This window comes from Electrophorus electricus, chromosome 9, assembly GCF_041902795.1.
Source record: "Electrophorus electricus isolate QZ-2024a chromosome 9, ASM4190279v1, whole genome shotgun sequence".
In the NCBI taxonomy this organism is placed as follows: domain Eukaryota; kingdom Metazoa; phylum Chordata; class Actinopteri; order Gymnotiformes; family Gymnotidae; genus Electrophorus; species Electrophorus electricus.
Genome location: NC_137505.1, coordinates 7,212,943 through 7,230,404, shown reverse-complemented (window position 1 = coordinate 7,230,404; position 17,462 = coordinate 7,212,943). Strand labels below are relative to the sequence as shown.

Sequence of the window (17,462 nt, the reverse complement as noted above, 5' to 3'; positions counted from 1 at the left end):
ACGCCCCACAGTGAGGCCTCAGACAAAAGCCGCCGTTCGTGATGTCGCACGTTCTTGGTGATTGTTGTCAGGAGCGTGTCCCAGCCTCCCCACCACAGCAATTACATGCCCGCCACCACTTTCCAGCTCTGAGATAAATGACATTTCTTGAGAGCGCCGCGGCGCGATCGCACGCTACGTTCATCCATGACCCGCAAAGTCTATTGCTTCTGAATTATTCAGCTGCTCTTCCGAGTGTCAGCCGGGTGATATTTATAGAGCTCGCTGGATGTGGCGCACGGAGCTCTGCACTCTGACCCTCAACCATCCCTTGCACACAGCACGCGGGATCTCCGAGCCCCACCGCTGCGAGAGCTCACCATCTGTTTCCGCTGCTGGATCTCTCGCGCACTCTCTCTCCCTCTCTCTCTCCCTCTCTCTCTCTCTCTCTCTCTCGCTCCCTCTCTCTCTCTCTCGCTCCCTCTCTCTCGCTCTCTCGCACACTCGCTCTCTCTCGCTCACTCACTCTCTTGCTCCCTCTCTCCCTCTCTCGCTCCCTCTCTCCCTCTCTCTCTCGCTCCCTCTCTCTCTCTCTCGCTCCCTCGCACACTCGCTCTCTCTCGCTCACTCACTCTCTCTCTCCCTCTCTCTCTCTCTCGCTCCCTCTCTCTCTCGCACACTCGCTCTCTCTCTCTCGCTCCCTCTCTCCCTCTCTCTCTCTCTCGCTCCCTCTCTCTCTCTCGCTCCCTCTCTCTCGCACACTCGCTCTCTCTCTCTCGCTCCCTCTCTCTCTCGCTCGCTCTCTCTCTCTCCTTACTGACCCTTTCTTTTTCCTCTTTTCCTGTCCGCCACAGACGCTGAACAAGAACAACCTTCTTCCTGATGAGAGGACCAACTTCTTCCCATCGCCGCTCCAGCAGACGAACGTCTACACCACCACATACTACCCCACGGCGCTGGGCAAATACGACTACTGCCCAGACTCCTCCCCCTCCCCCTGTAGGACCTACAACCACAGCTGAGACGTTAGCCCCGCCCCTCAGCTCTATCTCCATGGTGACAGGGGAGTGATGACACTCCGCGCCTCTTTTCTCAAACTCTCGCCACGTGCACCTGCCGAGCTCTAGGGGCTAAACGATTGGGAGTGCTCTTCTGGAACGTTCCGTTGACTCCTTGCAATCTCCCTATCCCACACCCCTCGGAGGATATGAGCGTGTCAGCTGATTCATTGCTAGCAGGGTCTGACAGAAAAAGAGACCAAGTACAGTGTTTGAAATGGTACTCTCTGCCATGGAATGCATAAGCTCATGGAGCTACACTGATATCGACGATGCTATTCACCATCTATCGCCGTGGGACTCTTAACCAAGGAGCTTTTCATGCCAGTGCTGTTCAAATGAACCTGTAGGCCTCTCTCTTCTATCTGACACCACACACGCCAATCCAGTAGAAACACGCATAAAAGAAACGACACTGGCAAACGGTTCCTTGTCATAGCGCCCAGAAAGGGAAGCGTAGTGAAGCCCAGATTAAGATGAGCCTGCTCTACGCGTGCGCGACGTAACGAACCTCCTCTCGCAGGTCGCGGTCGGGCGGCGCGGCCTTTGGGAGACGAGCCGCGGTTCCCAGTCACTGAAATGCGCAGATCTGGGATGGAACGATACTGGCAAACGCCGGGCCTGCTTGGTGAGACGCTGATCAGACAGTGCTTGCCCAGTGCAGAGCATGCTGAACAAATGCAAACCCTGTCTGGCAGCGCTCGGACGAATAGGAATGCCACCGGTGCCTGGACGCTTTGGAGCTACAACACCCCTCCTCCCCAAACCCCCTTCGATTTCAGCTCTCCCGTGGAACACATACAGATCTCACCTCAAAACGTTCTACTGAATACTGATTGCCTTGGTGGTTGTATCAGATACAACAAGGTTGGACTATATTTTAATAAGAAACATTGTAGAAAATGCTGATAGCTCAGCCCTTGTTTTTCAAAAGTTATTTTAAAGAGAACGATTTGTTTTGAAATGACGTAGGGTTGACGGGTACTAGGCTTTATTTAAGGTATTCACGCGTCGTGGTGATTTTCCTCACATTTAGACACGTTTGTTATTAACCATCACTTTCAAAATACGAGGCACATTATACATCATTAATTGTACTATCAAGTATTCATATTTTGTCCTTCAGGCTTTTACAGCAAACCTGTTCCCACCCGAATCTGTGTGTGTCTGTTTTATAAAATAAGAAGGAATAGGGTTGTGTTTTTTACAATGTGATAAAAATAAGTCATAAAAAGGGAATGAACTTTTTTTTTTTTTTTTTTTTTTTTTTGCTGTTTTTAATGTAACCTCATCAGCCTCGGATCCGATACCCGACGCACTGCACAGACCTCCGTATTCCATGCACAAACGTCATTAAAAAGTGAAAAGGACATGGATATCGTCACTGGGCTGAGATATTATTTATAGTGAACTTGGTTTGTAAGGAGCACTGGGAGAGCTCAGCTATTTTTATTACGCTTGTCAAAGCGTATGCTGGCAGTGGTTCGTTTTAGTTCAACTAAGCATGAGTACTTGTACATAGCTAATGCCCCACTACCATACGTAGAGGTTAGTGTAATGTCCATGTGTATGGGAAAGCTAACACTGTTTTTTCGAAAGCCTTATAGTTGTAAAATACGTTGTTCAGAAGCCGTGTGCGTACCAACTCCAGGGCCGGTGTAAGGATGGGGATCAGCAGTGGGTTCAGCGCCGCCCCAGTGTGGAGCCTCTCCAGCACTGGGCTGCAAAACAGAAACCAGCTCTCTTAAATGCCCCGATCTATAGCCTCTTTTGCTCCTCTCACGGCAACATGCCGGATTCGTTGGGTTGCTTAATTCGATATATCGTACCGATACTTTTTTTCCCCCCCCCAACGTTTGCATCAACGGTGGTGCATATGTACCCTTTAACACGCCGTGTTTCTGTCCCAGAGGCGTTTCAAACACAATTATTCAGCTATTTGGAGGGCATCACGTTACGAAGTGCCTGCATGTGTTAAAACAACAGCCAAACTACTGTAAAGCCATGTAATACAAAACAAAATATTAAAAAACAAAACATAAACAAACAGCAGTGGTATTTTTGCAGCTACACAACCAGGCCTGGAATCCTCTGTGATTTCTCCAGAGCACGTCCCCTATTGGCCAGGCAAGGAGTCAGCGGACATGCCCACGAGGCCACATCCCCACGAGGCTCGGCGTCCTTCTATGCAACTGACCTGTTGGTACTGTTAGATATGTGATGTAGACTGTAATCACTGCCTTTTAGACACTGTGAATTTTTTGGTACTCTATATTTTTGTATATTGTACATTGTAAAATATATTAAACCCTGATGCCAACTCACAGTTTGGCTGGCTCGTATTTTCCAGTGCATCGCGTGCGATCAACGTTATCGGTTGCAGCTGCTCTGCTGTAGGTCACGTCACGGGTGGTGCGTTTCTGCATCAGCCACCAGACGGGCTTCGACCCGCCCGCTTCTGTTTGCGTGGGGATCGGCTCGGCTCGCGGCCGCCGCCGGCTGTGGGATGTCGGGCTCCTGCGCTGTCGGGGCACCCGGATCAGCCACGTTCCTGCCGCAACAAAGGACAGCTCTCCGGGTGGCAGGCGGATTTTGCGCCTGTGGGCGCATCCTGTTCCGGCTTCAGTCGGTAGGCATTCGTTCTTAAACCCGCCGCCTGCCTGGCTTGAGCGCATCCACAGATGATGGAGCGAGCGTCACGGCATGAGGTTTATTTACACCGGCGATCACGCGAGCAGCCGGGATTGCGTGTGATCTGACTCGCTGAAATGCGGCAGGGGAACTTCAGTAAAGGTGTCTGGAACGCCTGGATGTGAAGGATCTTAGCAGCTAGCGGTCCAGACAGGCAGGTATTCAAACACAAGTCGGAGTCACGGTTTCATGTTCAAAGCCACTCCAAACAAGTTAAAACCATCACTGCACATTTTCCTCATCCCTTTTGTGTCTTGGAAAGCACATGCAGTGACAACAGATTAATAAACCTTTTTGCTATTTCAGTAGAGGCTTTAAACATGAAATGACCTTATCAATTGCTAAAATGAAATCCAATTGGCTGTACAGCAAATAAGTCTCTTAATGAACCCGGTCTTTGTTTGCAGAGCCTGACACTGACCTCATTCTTTTGCATTTGAGTCCTGCATCTGTGTGTACAGTGGGGATGAGGACGGCTATCAAGCACGGCCGCAGCTGCGGTTGGCGCGCAGACGTGATGCATCCTGAAAACGTGTCTAACTGCTCTTCCTCGGCACCGCCACAGCGGAAGCCGAATGCGCCGCCGGTGCCCAGACGTCCTGGCTCAGAGTGCGATGAGAGCACCTGCTTTTGATCCAGTGTGCACGGGCCCAAGACTAACCGGCAAAGGTCGATAGCTTTTCAAGCACAAGAATTCAGTCTCATGTACCTATTAGGTTCCAGGCTAGAATGAGTCACAACAGCGTGTTACCTAGCTAGCTGACATACCCAGAATATTTGCCGCTGGTGTATTACATCAGAAGACGACATCCTAAATCCTGACACCACCTTAACTCGGTAGGCACAGCAAAGGCTGAAGGCAGTAGATAGGAAACGCGCCCCCATCCGTGGAGCAGCTCGGCTGGGGGCCGGGCTGGGGCCGGGGCCGGGCCGGCTCAGAGGAGCTCAAAGCGGGTTTTACCGAAAGGTGAGGGGCCGTAGCAGTCAGCCGCTATGTACCGAACAGGGAAACGCTCGGAATCTCCAGCGTAGGCCGGGGTTCCGAGCAAGCGGGGCTGGAGTCGACCACGATTTTCCCACCCGGTTCTCCCGCGCACGGCACAACTGGGGGCGTTTAGCGTCACCCTGCTCGTCCAAGATTAATCACAGCTCTCCAGCACATCCCCCACATATTAGTGCCCGGAAGCCCTCAAACGGATGGCACGTGCCGAAATCGGAAGCTCGGCTCGGAGAGCATCACGCAGCATACGACACACGACCACGAGGCGCCGTTACGGGGCGTCCGGTCTGTCCCCTTCACCGATAGTCACGACTCTCGCAGCCAGGGTCTGATATGGGAAATGAAACTCACGGCACGAGTCTCCATGCGCCTCCACGTATCCGTGCTCCTCCGTGGACTCTCCCTTGACCCGGGTAACGACGCATCTGAGCAGCGCGGGACTATTGGTTAGCCTGTGATGAGGGAGAACAAGGCAGATTCTGTTTTGGTGTTGAGCCTCCAGAGGGATCTGGCGGGAAACATGGCTGCACGTATACAAGAACAGCAGCAGATCACACTGGTGCATGTCTCTGAGGCATAAATGGCTTTCGATCACAGTAAAATCTCGATTGCACAGCTCCGAAAAGGAAAGAAAAATATCTGTCGGGTGGCACAATGTTTGAACCCAACTTTTGTGCAGACAAGTAATTGGGTTTCACTGTTGTGAGGAAAAAGAAAACATTCAAGTGGAAGAGTGAAGAATGTGTGGAATGGTGTGATGGTGCGAATTATAAACAGGACATGCCTTTGCAGATGTCTTTGTTCAACTGGAGGCATCTGAGAATATGAAACAGATGTCTCCTCTTCAAAGGTGGACAGAATGGGTTCGGGAAGTAAGCCGTCCCGGGAATTTACGCCGGACTTTGCTGATCGGCTCGCGGCAGCGTGTAGAATGACTAAGGAAATGTTTTGCCTCTCTGCGTTTATTGCAAAACCAGCGAACCACGCACTTGGAATTCAAGAGTGGCTGAACCTTCCTGAGCACTGCTGAGCTCATGTTCTGGTAAACGACACGACCCACCACGACCATGAAATCGTGGACGTCGCAGCAGAGTAGCGCGTACAAAAACCTTCATACTCTTCCAAACATTTTATTTTAAATACAAGATCTTGTGAGAGGTCTTCCCGTTAGGATCTCCCAAACCCCACTCTGCAGCTGCAGCGGGCACCGTCAACACTGTCGTGGTCACAGACATGAAACTAATGCGGTTGCACAGTTGACTAGCGATTCATTTATTCATTCATATGCTGTTGCTTCTACTCTCCATAAAGGTACATAGTCCTAATGTAACACACTATGTTTTGTGTGTGCAATTTGATGCTTTTTTACCCAAGGGAGCGCCATACAGGGTAGTGCCGATGCAAATGAGTTTAATTAGCACATCCAAGTGGATTTGCAAAATTTGAGAACGGAGATGAAGGAACAAAGAAAGCACTACCAGTGTGTGTGTGTGTGTATGTCTATATATATATATATATATATATAGACACACATACACATACACACACACACACACTGTCTTTTCTAATGGCTGGAGGTTTTGCTCAGACGCCACATCTCCACTCCTGGACAGAGAAGTGGGAGAGAGGTCTTACAGCAGAGGTGTCTGGGTAATCCCTCCTCATCAGCATGCCTGGGGAGCGCTAATCCACATATTGGTTAAGGGTGTATGACGGGAGAGAACCGGCAGGAAGCGGCTGGCCCCGATGGTGGAGGATGCCTTTCCCGGGAGACTTCCCGTTAACGGAAGCAAAAGCAGGCCAAACGATGTTAAACGACTACACCGAGCGCCCCCGTTTATATGCGGCGAGCGTAGAAAAATAAACAGGACAGAAATCAGCACGTCCCAGGAACTCATTTGGATGGCGTCAGATAATATTTGTTCAAGAGGTATTGATTTAACAAGCATTTTATCTTTGATTCAATCCACTTAACTACCCGGCCGCGGTCATAAACGCTGAGGTATGTTCTGACTGGCAATAGCAGTGATGGTTCGAGCTTTGCTGACACAGAAAAACACTAAAGAGCGACATCGCCGGTACTCAGAGAAACAAACAACCTTTAATTAAGGTCCATTTCTCTGGCTCACCAAGACTTGCAGCATCCATTATGGTAAAGGCAGGTAAACGGTGCTCTCACCATTTTTAAACGTGCGGAAAAACAAAGTGTATTGACAAGGAAAGTTAAAATGCTCTCTGCAGTGTAGGGAGGATTTTAATTTGAAAATGTTAACGTCCAAATAATTTGGCATCGCTTCTTCTCATAAATGCTGCATACAAATGTTTCCATCTAACGCTGTTTGGACAGGCAGTGACGGATTAGTTTAATTGTGATTTGGATCAAGCTCACGTACCAACCAGCCTAGTCAGAAAGCAGTTTTAATGTTTAAGCATTTTACTTTGATACAAACGAGCTTTTCGTCCTTATTTTATCAGTGGAGCCTACAAGTGACAGACAGAAGACACAGAAACAGGAACGCCTAAAATAACGAGCTTCTTACACCTCTAACGTCTCCAAAACCCCTGACACGTGAGGTGATCTTACACTAGTATTTTAGGATCAGTTACCCAATACCACACAAACATACGCCGTAACTGGAAGTTGGTTAAAACCTGAACTGGATGGACTGGTTAAGAGAAATAGATGGGTGGCCATGTTTGCTTTAATTCCCACCTTCCGCTCTTACAGACTGGAAGTGCAGTCTTTTGCACCTTCAGAAGGGACCTCTTTGGGTCGTGTTATCACGCACGCTACAAACTACTGCTGTTGTGCAGAAAGGATGTGGTTAAAAGGATTAGGAACAGGTCTCCCGGTCCCACGCGCCAATACTGGGACGGGACCGAACTGAGCCGTTGGCAGTCGTGGTGCCTCGTGGCACCGTGTGGGTCACAGAAGGGGCGCGTGGTAACTTTAAATCGTTTGTCACCCAGTTAGAAAAACCCAGTTAGAAAAACCCAGTTAGAAAATGCAGCGCAAGCTTTTTTTTGGCCACCTCATATAAACAGAAATGAACTTTGAAAGCATCTTGCATTTTAACAAAGGAGAAAGCACTTGGCGCATTAAAGTCACAAAAAGCGGGACGCGAGAGTGGTACGCAGCACAGAACCAAGCTGCTCCACAAAGCACAATTCAAGCAGGCTTTTGAGCAGTTTCCCACATCCTCCCCCTTTGACTAAAATGTAACCCTCGACATCTGAGCAAAATGTGATGTGTTGACAGTTTCGGTGGTAAAAAAAGGATTTGTTGATCGTAGCTCACAAACCAGATGTTGGGGGAAACCAAAGTGATGCAGTTAGTTACCTGAAGCGCTGGTCTGGTGAGAAGCTTAACGCATGAACCGACAAATGAATTCTGGACGTTTCTGAAGTGTTTCACGCTACTGTGGATTTATTAACGACAGGTGACAAAGATGGTTTAAAAACAGGTGACAAAGGTAGTTTAAAACCTAACTGGAGGAAACGATCTACGCGCTGTGTATTGTTTATTGAACAACTTGGACACATTTACTGAACATCTTGGACTAGCGCGAGGAAGACGGCAGGTTTTTCCATTTTCGGACTTTAGCGTCAGACAATTTGGAAGTAAAGGCACGCCGGCCTCAGACAGTCTCGCCAGCATGGCAGGAGAGAGTGTGAGCTCTGGAGAGGCAGCTGGCTGCTGTCCAGGGTTGATGAGACACCTCGCCACAGGAGGCTGATTTGAGCCAAAGGCACCTGGTTAAGAAGAGGAACACAGAGAGGGCCTTCAGTGACGGACTCGTCACCGTGCCGACGTGTCCCTGCTGTGATGGGAACTTTAAGCCATGTCCCACGGGGAACACAGGACCGGAGGAGGGTCCAACGGTCGGGCCCAATCTGGAGCAGGGCTCTCTGACATCAGTGGAGGTGTTGGTCTCCGGAGGGAGCCGGCGCCGGTGGAAAAAAAAAAAAAAGATCCGCGAAATAATTGATGAGTCTGCCCTAAACGTATCTCGATTCCGGGCAGCGGGAAACAGCAGCTCGGCCTCGGAGGCGAACGGCTCGGCTACGCCGCCGGCTCACCCCGCATCAACCCGACTCTGCTCGAGCCGCCCCTCGGCCGGATCGACACCGGCAGACGCTCGATCCACGCTCGCCTTTGCGCTCGCGCTCCGAGAGTTGCGAGAGGCGGACGACGCCGGAGGCGCCGAGGTGAATTGCATTTCTGGTCCGCAGGCTTGATGGAGGCAGGGGACTAGAGACGCTCCCGACGGCCACGCAGGCAGGCCGACACACCTGCCGTCTCCAGCCTTTTACACGCGGAGATGAAAGTGCCGCTTCCCAACCCGTCACGCCACAGACAAGGGCCGGGGACATCCGCATCCGCATCGCTCTCCGCGCGAGCCTCTGTGTCACATCTGCCGTGTGTGTGTTCAGGATCAGGCACACGCACACACACGCACATATACGCACACAGCGAGGGCAGAGAAAAAGCTCAATGCACTGATCAAAGGCGCCGGCCCTCTTTGGTGTCCCACAGAAACGCGAGCGAGTCTTTGATGAGCCAGAGGCTGAGCCAAGACTCCGCGAGGCGCAGCACGCAGGTGAGGCGCGCTCAGTGTGCGAGGCTCATTCTACCCACCTGCCTCCTTCAGCGCGTGGTGGCCGGCGGAAGAAGGCGTGCTGTGATCTAAACGAAACACCTGGACGATCAAAGACCGCGGTGCGCTGGCCGACCGCGAGCATCTCTGCACGCCTGCTTCCTGCTAATGCCCGAGCCTCTGGGATGCTCCTGTGGTTACATCAGCCACGCCAGCTTAGAGGCGCACGAGAACGCCACCACCCACCCGCGAGCGCAAGCCCTGCTCCCTCGTCACACAGCCGCGCGTCCAACCTGCTCACACTCACACTCTCACACGCGCGCCGGCGGGACTAGGCCATCACCATCATATTCATCTCCACCTCGCTTCTATAACCCCTTTCACACACGAAGTTTTATCTGAAAGCATTCAGACAACTTGGAGGGACCAGGCTTGCGTGTGAACGTGGTTAAAATGCCAGGGAAGGTGATCCACTGGTGTTGAGACTACACCTGCTAAAACTCCCATGAAACGTTCTGGTACGAATATCGCCAGACGTGCGGCAAATGTTTGGATTATGGATTTACCCTAGCGAAGATTTCGCCTCCGTGCTATTAGCCCAGCTGCCCTACACCGGCACGTCAAAGCTTTTCTAACACAGTCACGTGCGCGTGGACACAGTATGGTAGGTGACAGTTGTCTCCCGACTGCGCTGTACATTCTTCTTTAAATAAAAGAAACTTGGATCACCTCCAGCCAATTTTCTTACAACGTAATTCATTTAGAACAAAAGAAAAAACAGAATGGCACCCGCCACCTAAGCCAGATGTCGCATATCGACACTGTGGGATTCTCATCTCGGTTTATGTACACACGTTACTGTAATGTGTTGCATGGGGGGCAATCTACCAGCACGGCCAGAAACCCCCCAGCAACGTTCAGGCTTTTATGTCTGAAAGGGGCTGTCTAACGAGTCTGCAGCCAGAACGCTAATGCACTGCAACACACAAAAGGTACAACCGACAAACTACAAACAATGTAAACCGGTCAGAACCCGCAAACAGCAAATGCACTTTACAAACTGTAACCATTGGCAGCACGCAGCTTGTTGAAAGATCAAATTCAAAACAAATCGGGACCGTATAATAAACTGAAATGAAGACTGAACCGTTGAAACTCCTAATCCTAATACGATATTCTGAGACGCACGGCAAGACCAGAGGCTGCAGTCGGAGGGGGAAACCAAACACAGAGCGCAACAGGGAGTGAAGAGCACAACTGCGAGGAAATGAAGAAGAATAAAAACCTCTGCTGGCCGAGAGAGAGAACAAAACCAAGGGCTTTTAGCAAACTGCTAGTCACTGAATGAAAATACCAACTGAAAGGAATAATCTTCCAGAAATCTTGTAGCTACTGCTGGTGTACAAACGCAGCGAAACAAAAGTACCGTTGGGGAACCGGATACTAGATCTAAAGGCAGGACTGCGCATTTGCGCTGTGAAACCTTCCGTCTAAACACGTTCCGTCTAAATACGTTTACCTTTATTTTTGCGAGAAAACGGATCTGTGATATACCAATGCTTTCAATACATTCATTCTTAATTGCAAAATATAATTATATGAGGGTCAGTCAAGTGGGTTTTTTTTACTGATTACTGAATGATCCTTATCAGTGTTATTTTGGACAGACAGACATCAATACCTTCTTGGTTTGGTATTGAAATTGAGTTATCAGATGAAAGCACGCCAAGTCGCACAGTGACAATAAGGACATATATGGCACTTCTTAATAGCTTCCCTTACAGTTCTGAGGTCACGGTCACACGGGTGGAGATGTTTCATATCATCTTTATGTGCTCCAACACGGAACATTCACCAGAATATTCCATGTAGGGCACCTGAGAGGAGAACGCCAGCAAGCTCTGAACTTTTAACAATAGGACACGCGTCACGGTGAGGTTACTTCTTCACGCATCAGCAGGAGGCAGACTCCGAACGCCGGCCCGCCGCTCAGACAAGGCGGACTCCAAATGCATTGGCACCTTCAGCGTGGAGGCAAAAACACCACTCACTCCTTCATAAACAAGTTTCTAAATAAGGTGCTGAAAATCGCTTACATAATATACAGGATCTGGAATAAAGACATGGCCAAGAACGCCATGATCCTCAGAAATCCCCCCGATTAACATCGTAATGGGAGAACGGATGCGGGGCGAAGCTCGGAAACGCAGCGCTGCGCAGAGACCACAAACCATCACAGTGGAGGAGAGAGGTGTGAAACAGCACAGGTCACTGTTAATTAAGGCAGCGTTTACAATGCACAGGACAGAAGCCTTTAGCAGTATGGAAAGGACAGCAGGTTAGACGCAGGCCTGCCCCCGAGAGGTACACGGGCCGGGCCTTCTGACAACCCTGGGCAGCACCGCGCAGGAGATGTGGACCAGATAAATGAAGAATGGCAGAACATTCACCCCTCATGGCCTCCAGAGTGATTTAGTAAAATTCTTTTTCCATCACTGTTAGCTGTAAATTAGTCCTTGAGGCCCGATATGAAAAATGCAAACCTGCAGCAGGCTTAGTCCCACTCGGAATTACCCGCAGTATCCCGTCAGACAGACAGACTTGTCCTCGTCATCTCCGGGGATTTTTTAATCCGCATCTTTGAGACCTAATTTGCTGAATTAAACATTCATTCACTCCGACAGACATATGTACGCAATCTAGCGGGGAAATTCTCAGGAGCCCTGGGCAGGAATCCTGCCAGACAAGGATAAGCAGCAAATGAACCAAGTCTGTGCAAACTTCAGAGGACCAGCTATACAGCCCTGCCTAACGCCCCGCTCTGCTATGAACAGTTCTCTTCTAAACTGACCACTGAAAGGGCTTAATCAGAACATCTGATGAAAGCAAAAGTTCTTCAAGTCATTAATAACGAACAGAAGGTGACAGAAGTTAGCGTTGTGCACATTATGGTCAAACTTTATTATTCCTGATTGGCCACTGAGGTTGTATAGACAAAGTATTCCACGAAACCTTGGCTGGTATACAGGAAACGCTACATTTACAGCAGTTATGAATGCCAAGTTTGAAACAGCCTCAAACGTAGCACAACCGTTTGTAATCAGATGTATAATTTGTCAAGTTTCTTCATTTGTTTATTAGTGTTTATTCTCTCAAATAAATAAAAAATCATTGTGTATAAATTACATTTAAAATTTCCCAAAACCAACTTCATTTTGCAAACTACAATGGCACAAAATATAAATATATACTCTACTGATGGCTTATGAAATGCCTGTACAGTCGACACCTTCTTGTGTGGAGCAGGTGTTAAAAAAACAAAGAAAAACCTGTATGACCGTGCGGACAGTGGTACTATCTCAAATCCCTCCTGTTCATGGACACGTTCAAGGACAGAAGCTGCACGTCCTGAACAAACAGCCTGAAGGCGAGAGGGTGACTCGAGCCCACCCGCTGAGCACACGCTCTGAACAGGTATCGAACCCGAGGACAATTCTCAAACCCCACCAGGGAAAAGGGAGGATTGTGCATAACAATCGGTGTTCAAATGAGAAATGCAGAGGGGAGACCGTATGCCACTTAAGGACGGCCTCTGTCCCGGGTCCTGTCCCTTTTTAGCATGGAGGTAAGACAACAACCATCTTCAACATTCCTATTAAATGCACATTACAACAGTCAGCTGGAGCTCTCTACACTGCTATAGACCAAGAACACCAGTAAATTAGTTCATGTCAAAGACGATTTAAAAACACAACAGGAGCCACAGCCAAAGATCCACCGTGCCAGGTACAGGTCTACAGCACCAGCGTCCTAGCAGGGGTCCTCGCGGTTGCGGTTCTTTCACGATGCGCCCACGTGTACCTTTTACAACTACAACGTTCAGAAAGGATGCAGACTAATTTAGAAAGATTGGAGACACGGAGAGGAAAGGAACATTGCACTTCCCGTCAAAGGGCCTGTCTAATTTGTGTGCACTGGCGTCAGCAGACGTTAGTCCTTCTCTTCCGATTCAGAGGGAGAGACTCGGGCTCAATCAGACAGACACGAAGACATCCAGGTAGAGGCGGTCATAGGATTCCCTGAAGAGAATCACCAGGAGCAGACTGAAGAGGCAAGAACCTGCCACACACCAGTTTAGCCAGGACAGCTCTGAGAGAGAACGAGAGAGAGAGAGAGAGAGAACGAGAGAGAGAGAGAGAGAACGAGAGAGAGAGAGAGAGAGAGAGAGAGAGAGAGAGAGAACGAGAGAGAACAACATGAAAAATACACATCTTGCCTGGAGCAGGGAACATCAGCCCTTGCTACAAAATATTTAGCAACTTGTCACTGCCTGAGACGGTCAGTGCCAACCTCCCATCTCCTCATTTCTCACATCTAAACCTCCCCTACCTCACACACACACCTTCCCCTACACACACCTTCCCCTACACACACACACACACACACCTTCCCCTACACACACACACACACACACCTTCCCCCCCCCCACACACACACACACACACACACCTTCCCCTACCCACACACACACACACACACACCTTCCCCTACCCACACACACACACACCTTCCCCTACCCACACACACACACACACACACCTTCCCCTACCCACACACACACACACACACACCTTCCCCTACCCACACACACACACACACACACCTTCCCCTACCCACACACACACACACACACACCTTCCCCTACCCACACACACACACACACACACCTTCCCCTACCCACACACACACACACACACCTTCCCCTACCCACACACACACACACACACACCTTCCCCTACCCACACACACACACACACACACCTTCCCCTACCCACACACACACACACACACACCTTCCCCTACCCACACACACACACACACACACACCCCTTCCCCTACCCACACACACACACACACACACACCCCTTCCCCTACCCACACACACACACACACACACACCCCTTCCCCTACCCACACACACACACACACACACACACACCCCTTCCCCTACCCACACACACACACACACACACACACACCCCTTCCCCTACCCACACACACACACACACACACACACCCCTTCCCCTACCCACACACACACACACACACACACCCCTTCCCCTACCCACACACACACACACACACCCCTTCCCCTACCCACACACACACACACACACCCCTTCCCCTACCCACACACACACACACACACCCCTTCCCCTACCCACACACACACACACACACCCCTTCCCCTACCCACACACACACACACACACCCCTTCCCCTACCTCACACACACACACACCCCTTCCCCTACCTCACACACACACACACCCCTTCCCCTACCTCACACACACACACACCCCTTCCCCTACCTCACACACACACACACCCCTTCCCCTACCTCACACACACACACCCCTTCCCCTACCTCACACACACCCACCCCTTCCCCTACCTCACACACACACCCACCCCTTCCCCTACCTCACACACACACCCACCCCTTCCCCTACCTCACACACACACCCCTTCCCCTACCTCACACACACACACACACCCCTTCCCCTACCTCACACACACACACACCCCTTCCCCTACCTCACACACACACGCACCCCTTCCCCTACCTCACACACACGCACCCCTTCCCCCCCCCACACACACACCTTCCCCCACACACACACACACACACACACCTTCCCCTACCCACACACACACACACACACACCTTCCCCTACCCACACACACACACACACACACCTTCCCCTACCCACACACACACACACACACACCTTCCCCTACCCACACACACACACACACCTTCCCCTACCTCACACACACGCACCCCTTCCCCTACCTCACACACACGCACCCCTTCCCCTACCTCACACACCCCTTCCCCTACCTCACACACCCCTTCCCCTACCTCACACACCCCTTCCCTTACCTCACACACCCCTTCCCCTACTCACACACACACACACCCCTTCCCCTACCTCACACACACACACACCTTCCCCTACCTCACACACCCCTTCCCCTACCTCACACACACACACACACCCCTTCCCCTACCTCACACACACACACACACCCCTTCCCCTACCTCACACACACACACCCCTTCCCCTACCTCACACACACACACACCCCTTCCCCTACCTCACACCCCTTCCCCCCCCACACACACACCTTCCCCCCCACACACACACACACACACCTTCCCCTACCCACACACACACACACACACCCCTTCCCCTACCTCACACACACACACACACACCCCTTCCCCTACCCACACACACACACACACACCCCTTCCCCTACCCACACACACACACACACACCCCTTCCCCTACCTCACACACACACACACCCCTTCCCCTACCTCACACACACACACACCCCTTCCCCTACCCACACACACACACACCTTCCCCTACCCACACACACACACACACACACCTTCCCCTACCCACACACACACACACACACACCTTCCCCTACCCACACACACACACACACACACACACACCCCTTCCCCTACCCACACACACACACACACACACACCCCTTCCCCTACCCACACACACACACACACACACCCCTTCCCCTACCCACACACACACACACACACACCCCTTCCCCTACCCACACACACACACACACACCCCTTCCCCTACCCACACACACACACACACACACACCCCTTCCCCTACCCACACACACACACACACACCCCTTCCCCTACCCACACACACACACACACACCCCTTCCCCTACCCACACACACACACACACACACACCCCTTCCCCTACCCACACACACACACACACACCCCTTCCCCTACCTCACACACACACACACCCCTTCCCCTACCTCACACACACACACACCCCTTCCCCTACCTCACACACACACACACCCCTTCCCCTACCTCACACACACACCCACCCCTTCCCCTACCTCACACACACACCCACCCCTTCCCCTACCTCACACACACACCCCTTCCCCTACCTCACACACACACACACACCCCTTCCCCTACCTCACACACACACACACCCCTTCCCCTACCTCACACACACACGCACCCCTTCCCCTACCTCACACACACGCACCCCTTCCCCCCCCCACACACACACCTTCCCCCACACACACACACACACACACACCTTCCCCTACCCACACACACACACACACACACCTTCCCCTACCCACACACACACACACACACACACCTTCCCCTACCCACACACACACACACCCCTTCCCCTACCTCACACACACGCACCCCTTCCCCTACCTCACACACACGCACCCCTTCCCCTACCTCACACACCCCTTCCCCTACCTCACACACCCCTTCCCCTACCTCACACACCCCTTCCCTTACCTCACACACCCCTTCCCCTACTCACACACACACACACCCCTTCCCCTACCTCACACACACACACCCCTTCCCCCCCACACACACACCTTCCCCCACACACACACACACACACACCTTCCCCTACCCACACACACACACCCCTTCCCCTACCTCACACACACACACACACACCCCTTCCCCTACCTCACACACACACACACCCCTTCCCCTACCTCACACACACACACACACCTTCCCCTACCTCACACACACACACACCCCTTCCCCTACCTCACACACACACACACCCCTTCCCCTACCTCACACACACCCCTTCCCCTACCTCACACACACACACACCCCTTCCCCTACACACACACCCCTTCCCCTACCTCACACACACACACACACACACCCCTTCCCCTACCTCACACACACACACCCCTTCCCCTACCTCACACACACCCCTTCCCCTACCTCACACACACACACACCCCTTCCCCTACCTCACACACACACACCCCTTCCCCTACCTCACACACACACACCCCTTCCCCTACCTCACACACACCCCTTCCCCTACCTCACACACACACCCCTTCCCCTACACACACACACCTTCCCCTACCTCACACACACACCCCCACCTTCCCCTACCTCACACACACACCTTCCCCTACCTCACACACACACCCCCACCTTCCCCTACCTCACACACACACCCCTTCCCCTACCTCACACACACACACCCCTTCCC

The 17,462-nt window shown here is 51.6% G+C and overlaps 2 protein-coding genes across 8 annotated transcripts in view; one reads left to right on the top strand and one right to left on the bottom strand.

The window, feature by feature from the left end:
• Positions 1-3,363, top strand: part of sema5ba (sema domain, seven thrombospondin repeats (type 1 and type 1-like), transmembrane domain (TM) and short cytoplasmic domain, (semaphorin) 5Ba) — a 91,369-nt gene extending 88,006 nt beyond the window's left edge. For all 7 annotated transcript variants that reach the window (XM_027024401.3, XM_027024394.3, XM_027024405.3 and 4 more), the window contains one exon: positions 834-3,363. In XM_027024401.3, coding sequence (XP_026880202.3) covers positions 834-1,001 — 168 coding nt within the window. In that variant the 3' untranslated portion in view covers positions 1,002-3,363. The remainder of the gene's footprint in view (positions 1-833) is intronic.
• Positions 3,364-12,257: 8,894 nt separating this feature from the next.
• Positions 12,258-17,462, bottom strand: part of slc49a4 (solute carrier family 49 member 4) — a 30,930-nt gene continuing 25,725 nt past the window's right edge. Inside the window, exon 9 of the mRNA XM_035523020.2 lies at positions 12,258-13,475. Coding sequence (XP_035378913.2) covers positions 13,360-13,475 — 116 coding nt within the window. The 3' untranslated portion in view covers positions 12,258-13,359. The remainder of the gene's footprint in view (positions 13,476-17,462) is intronic.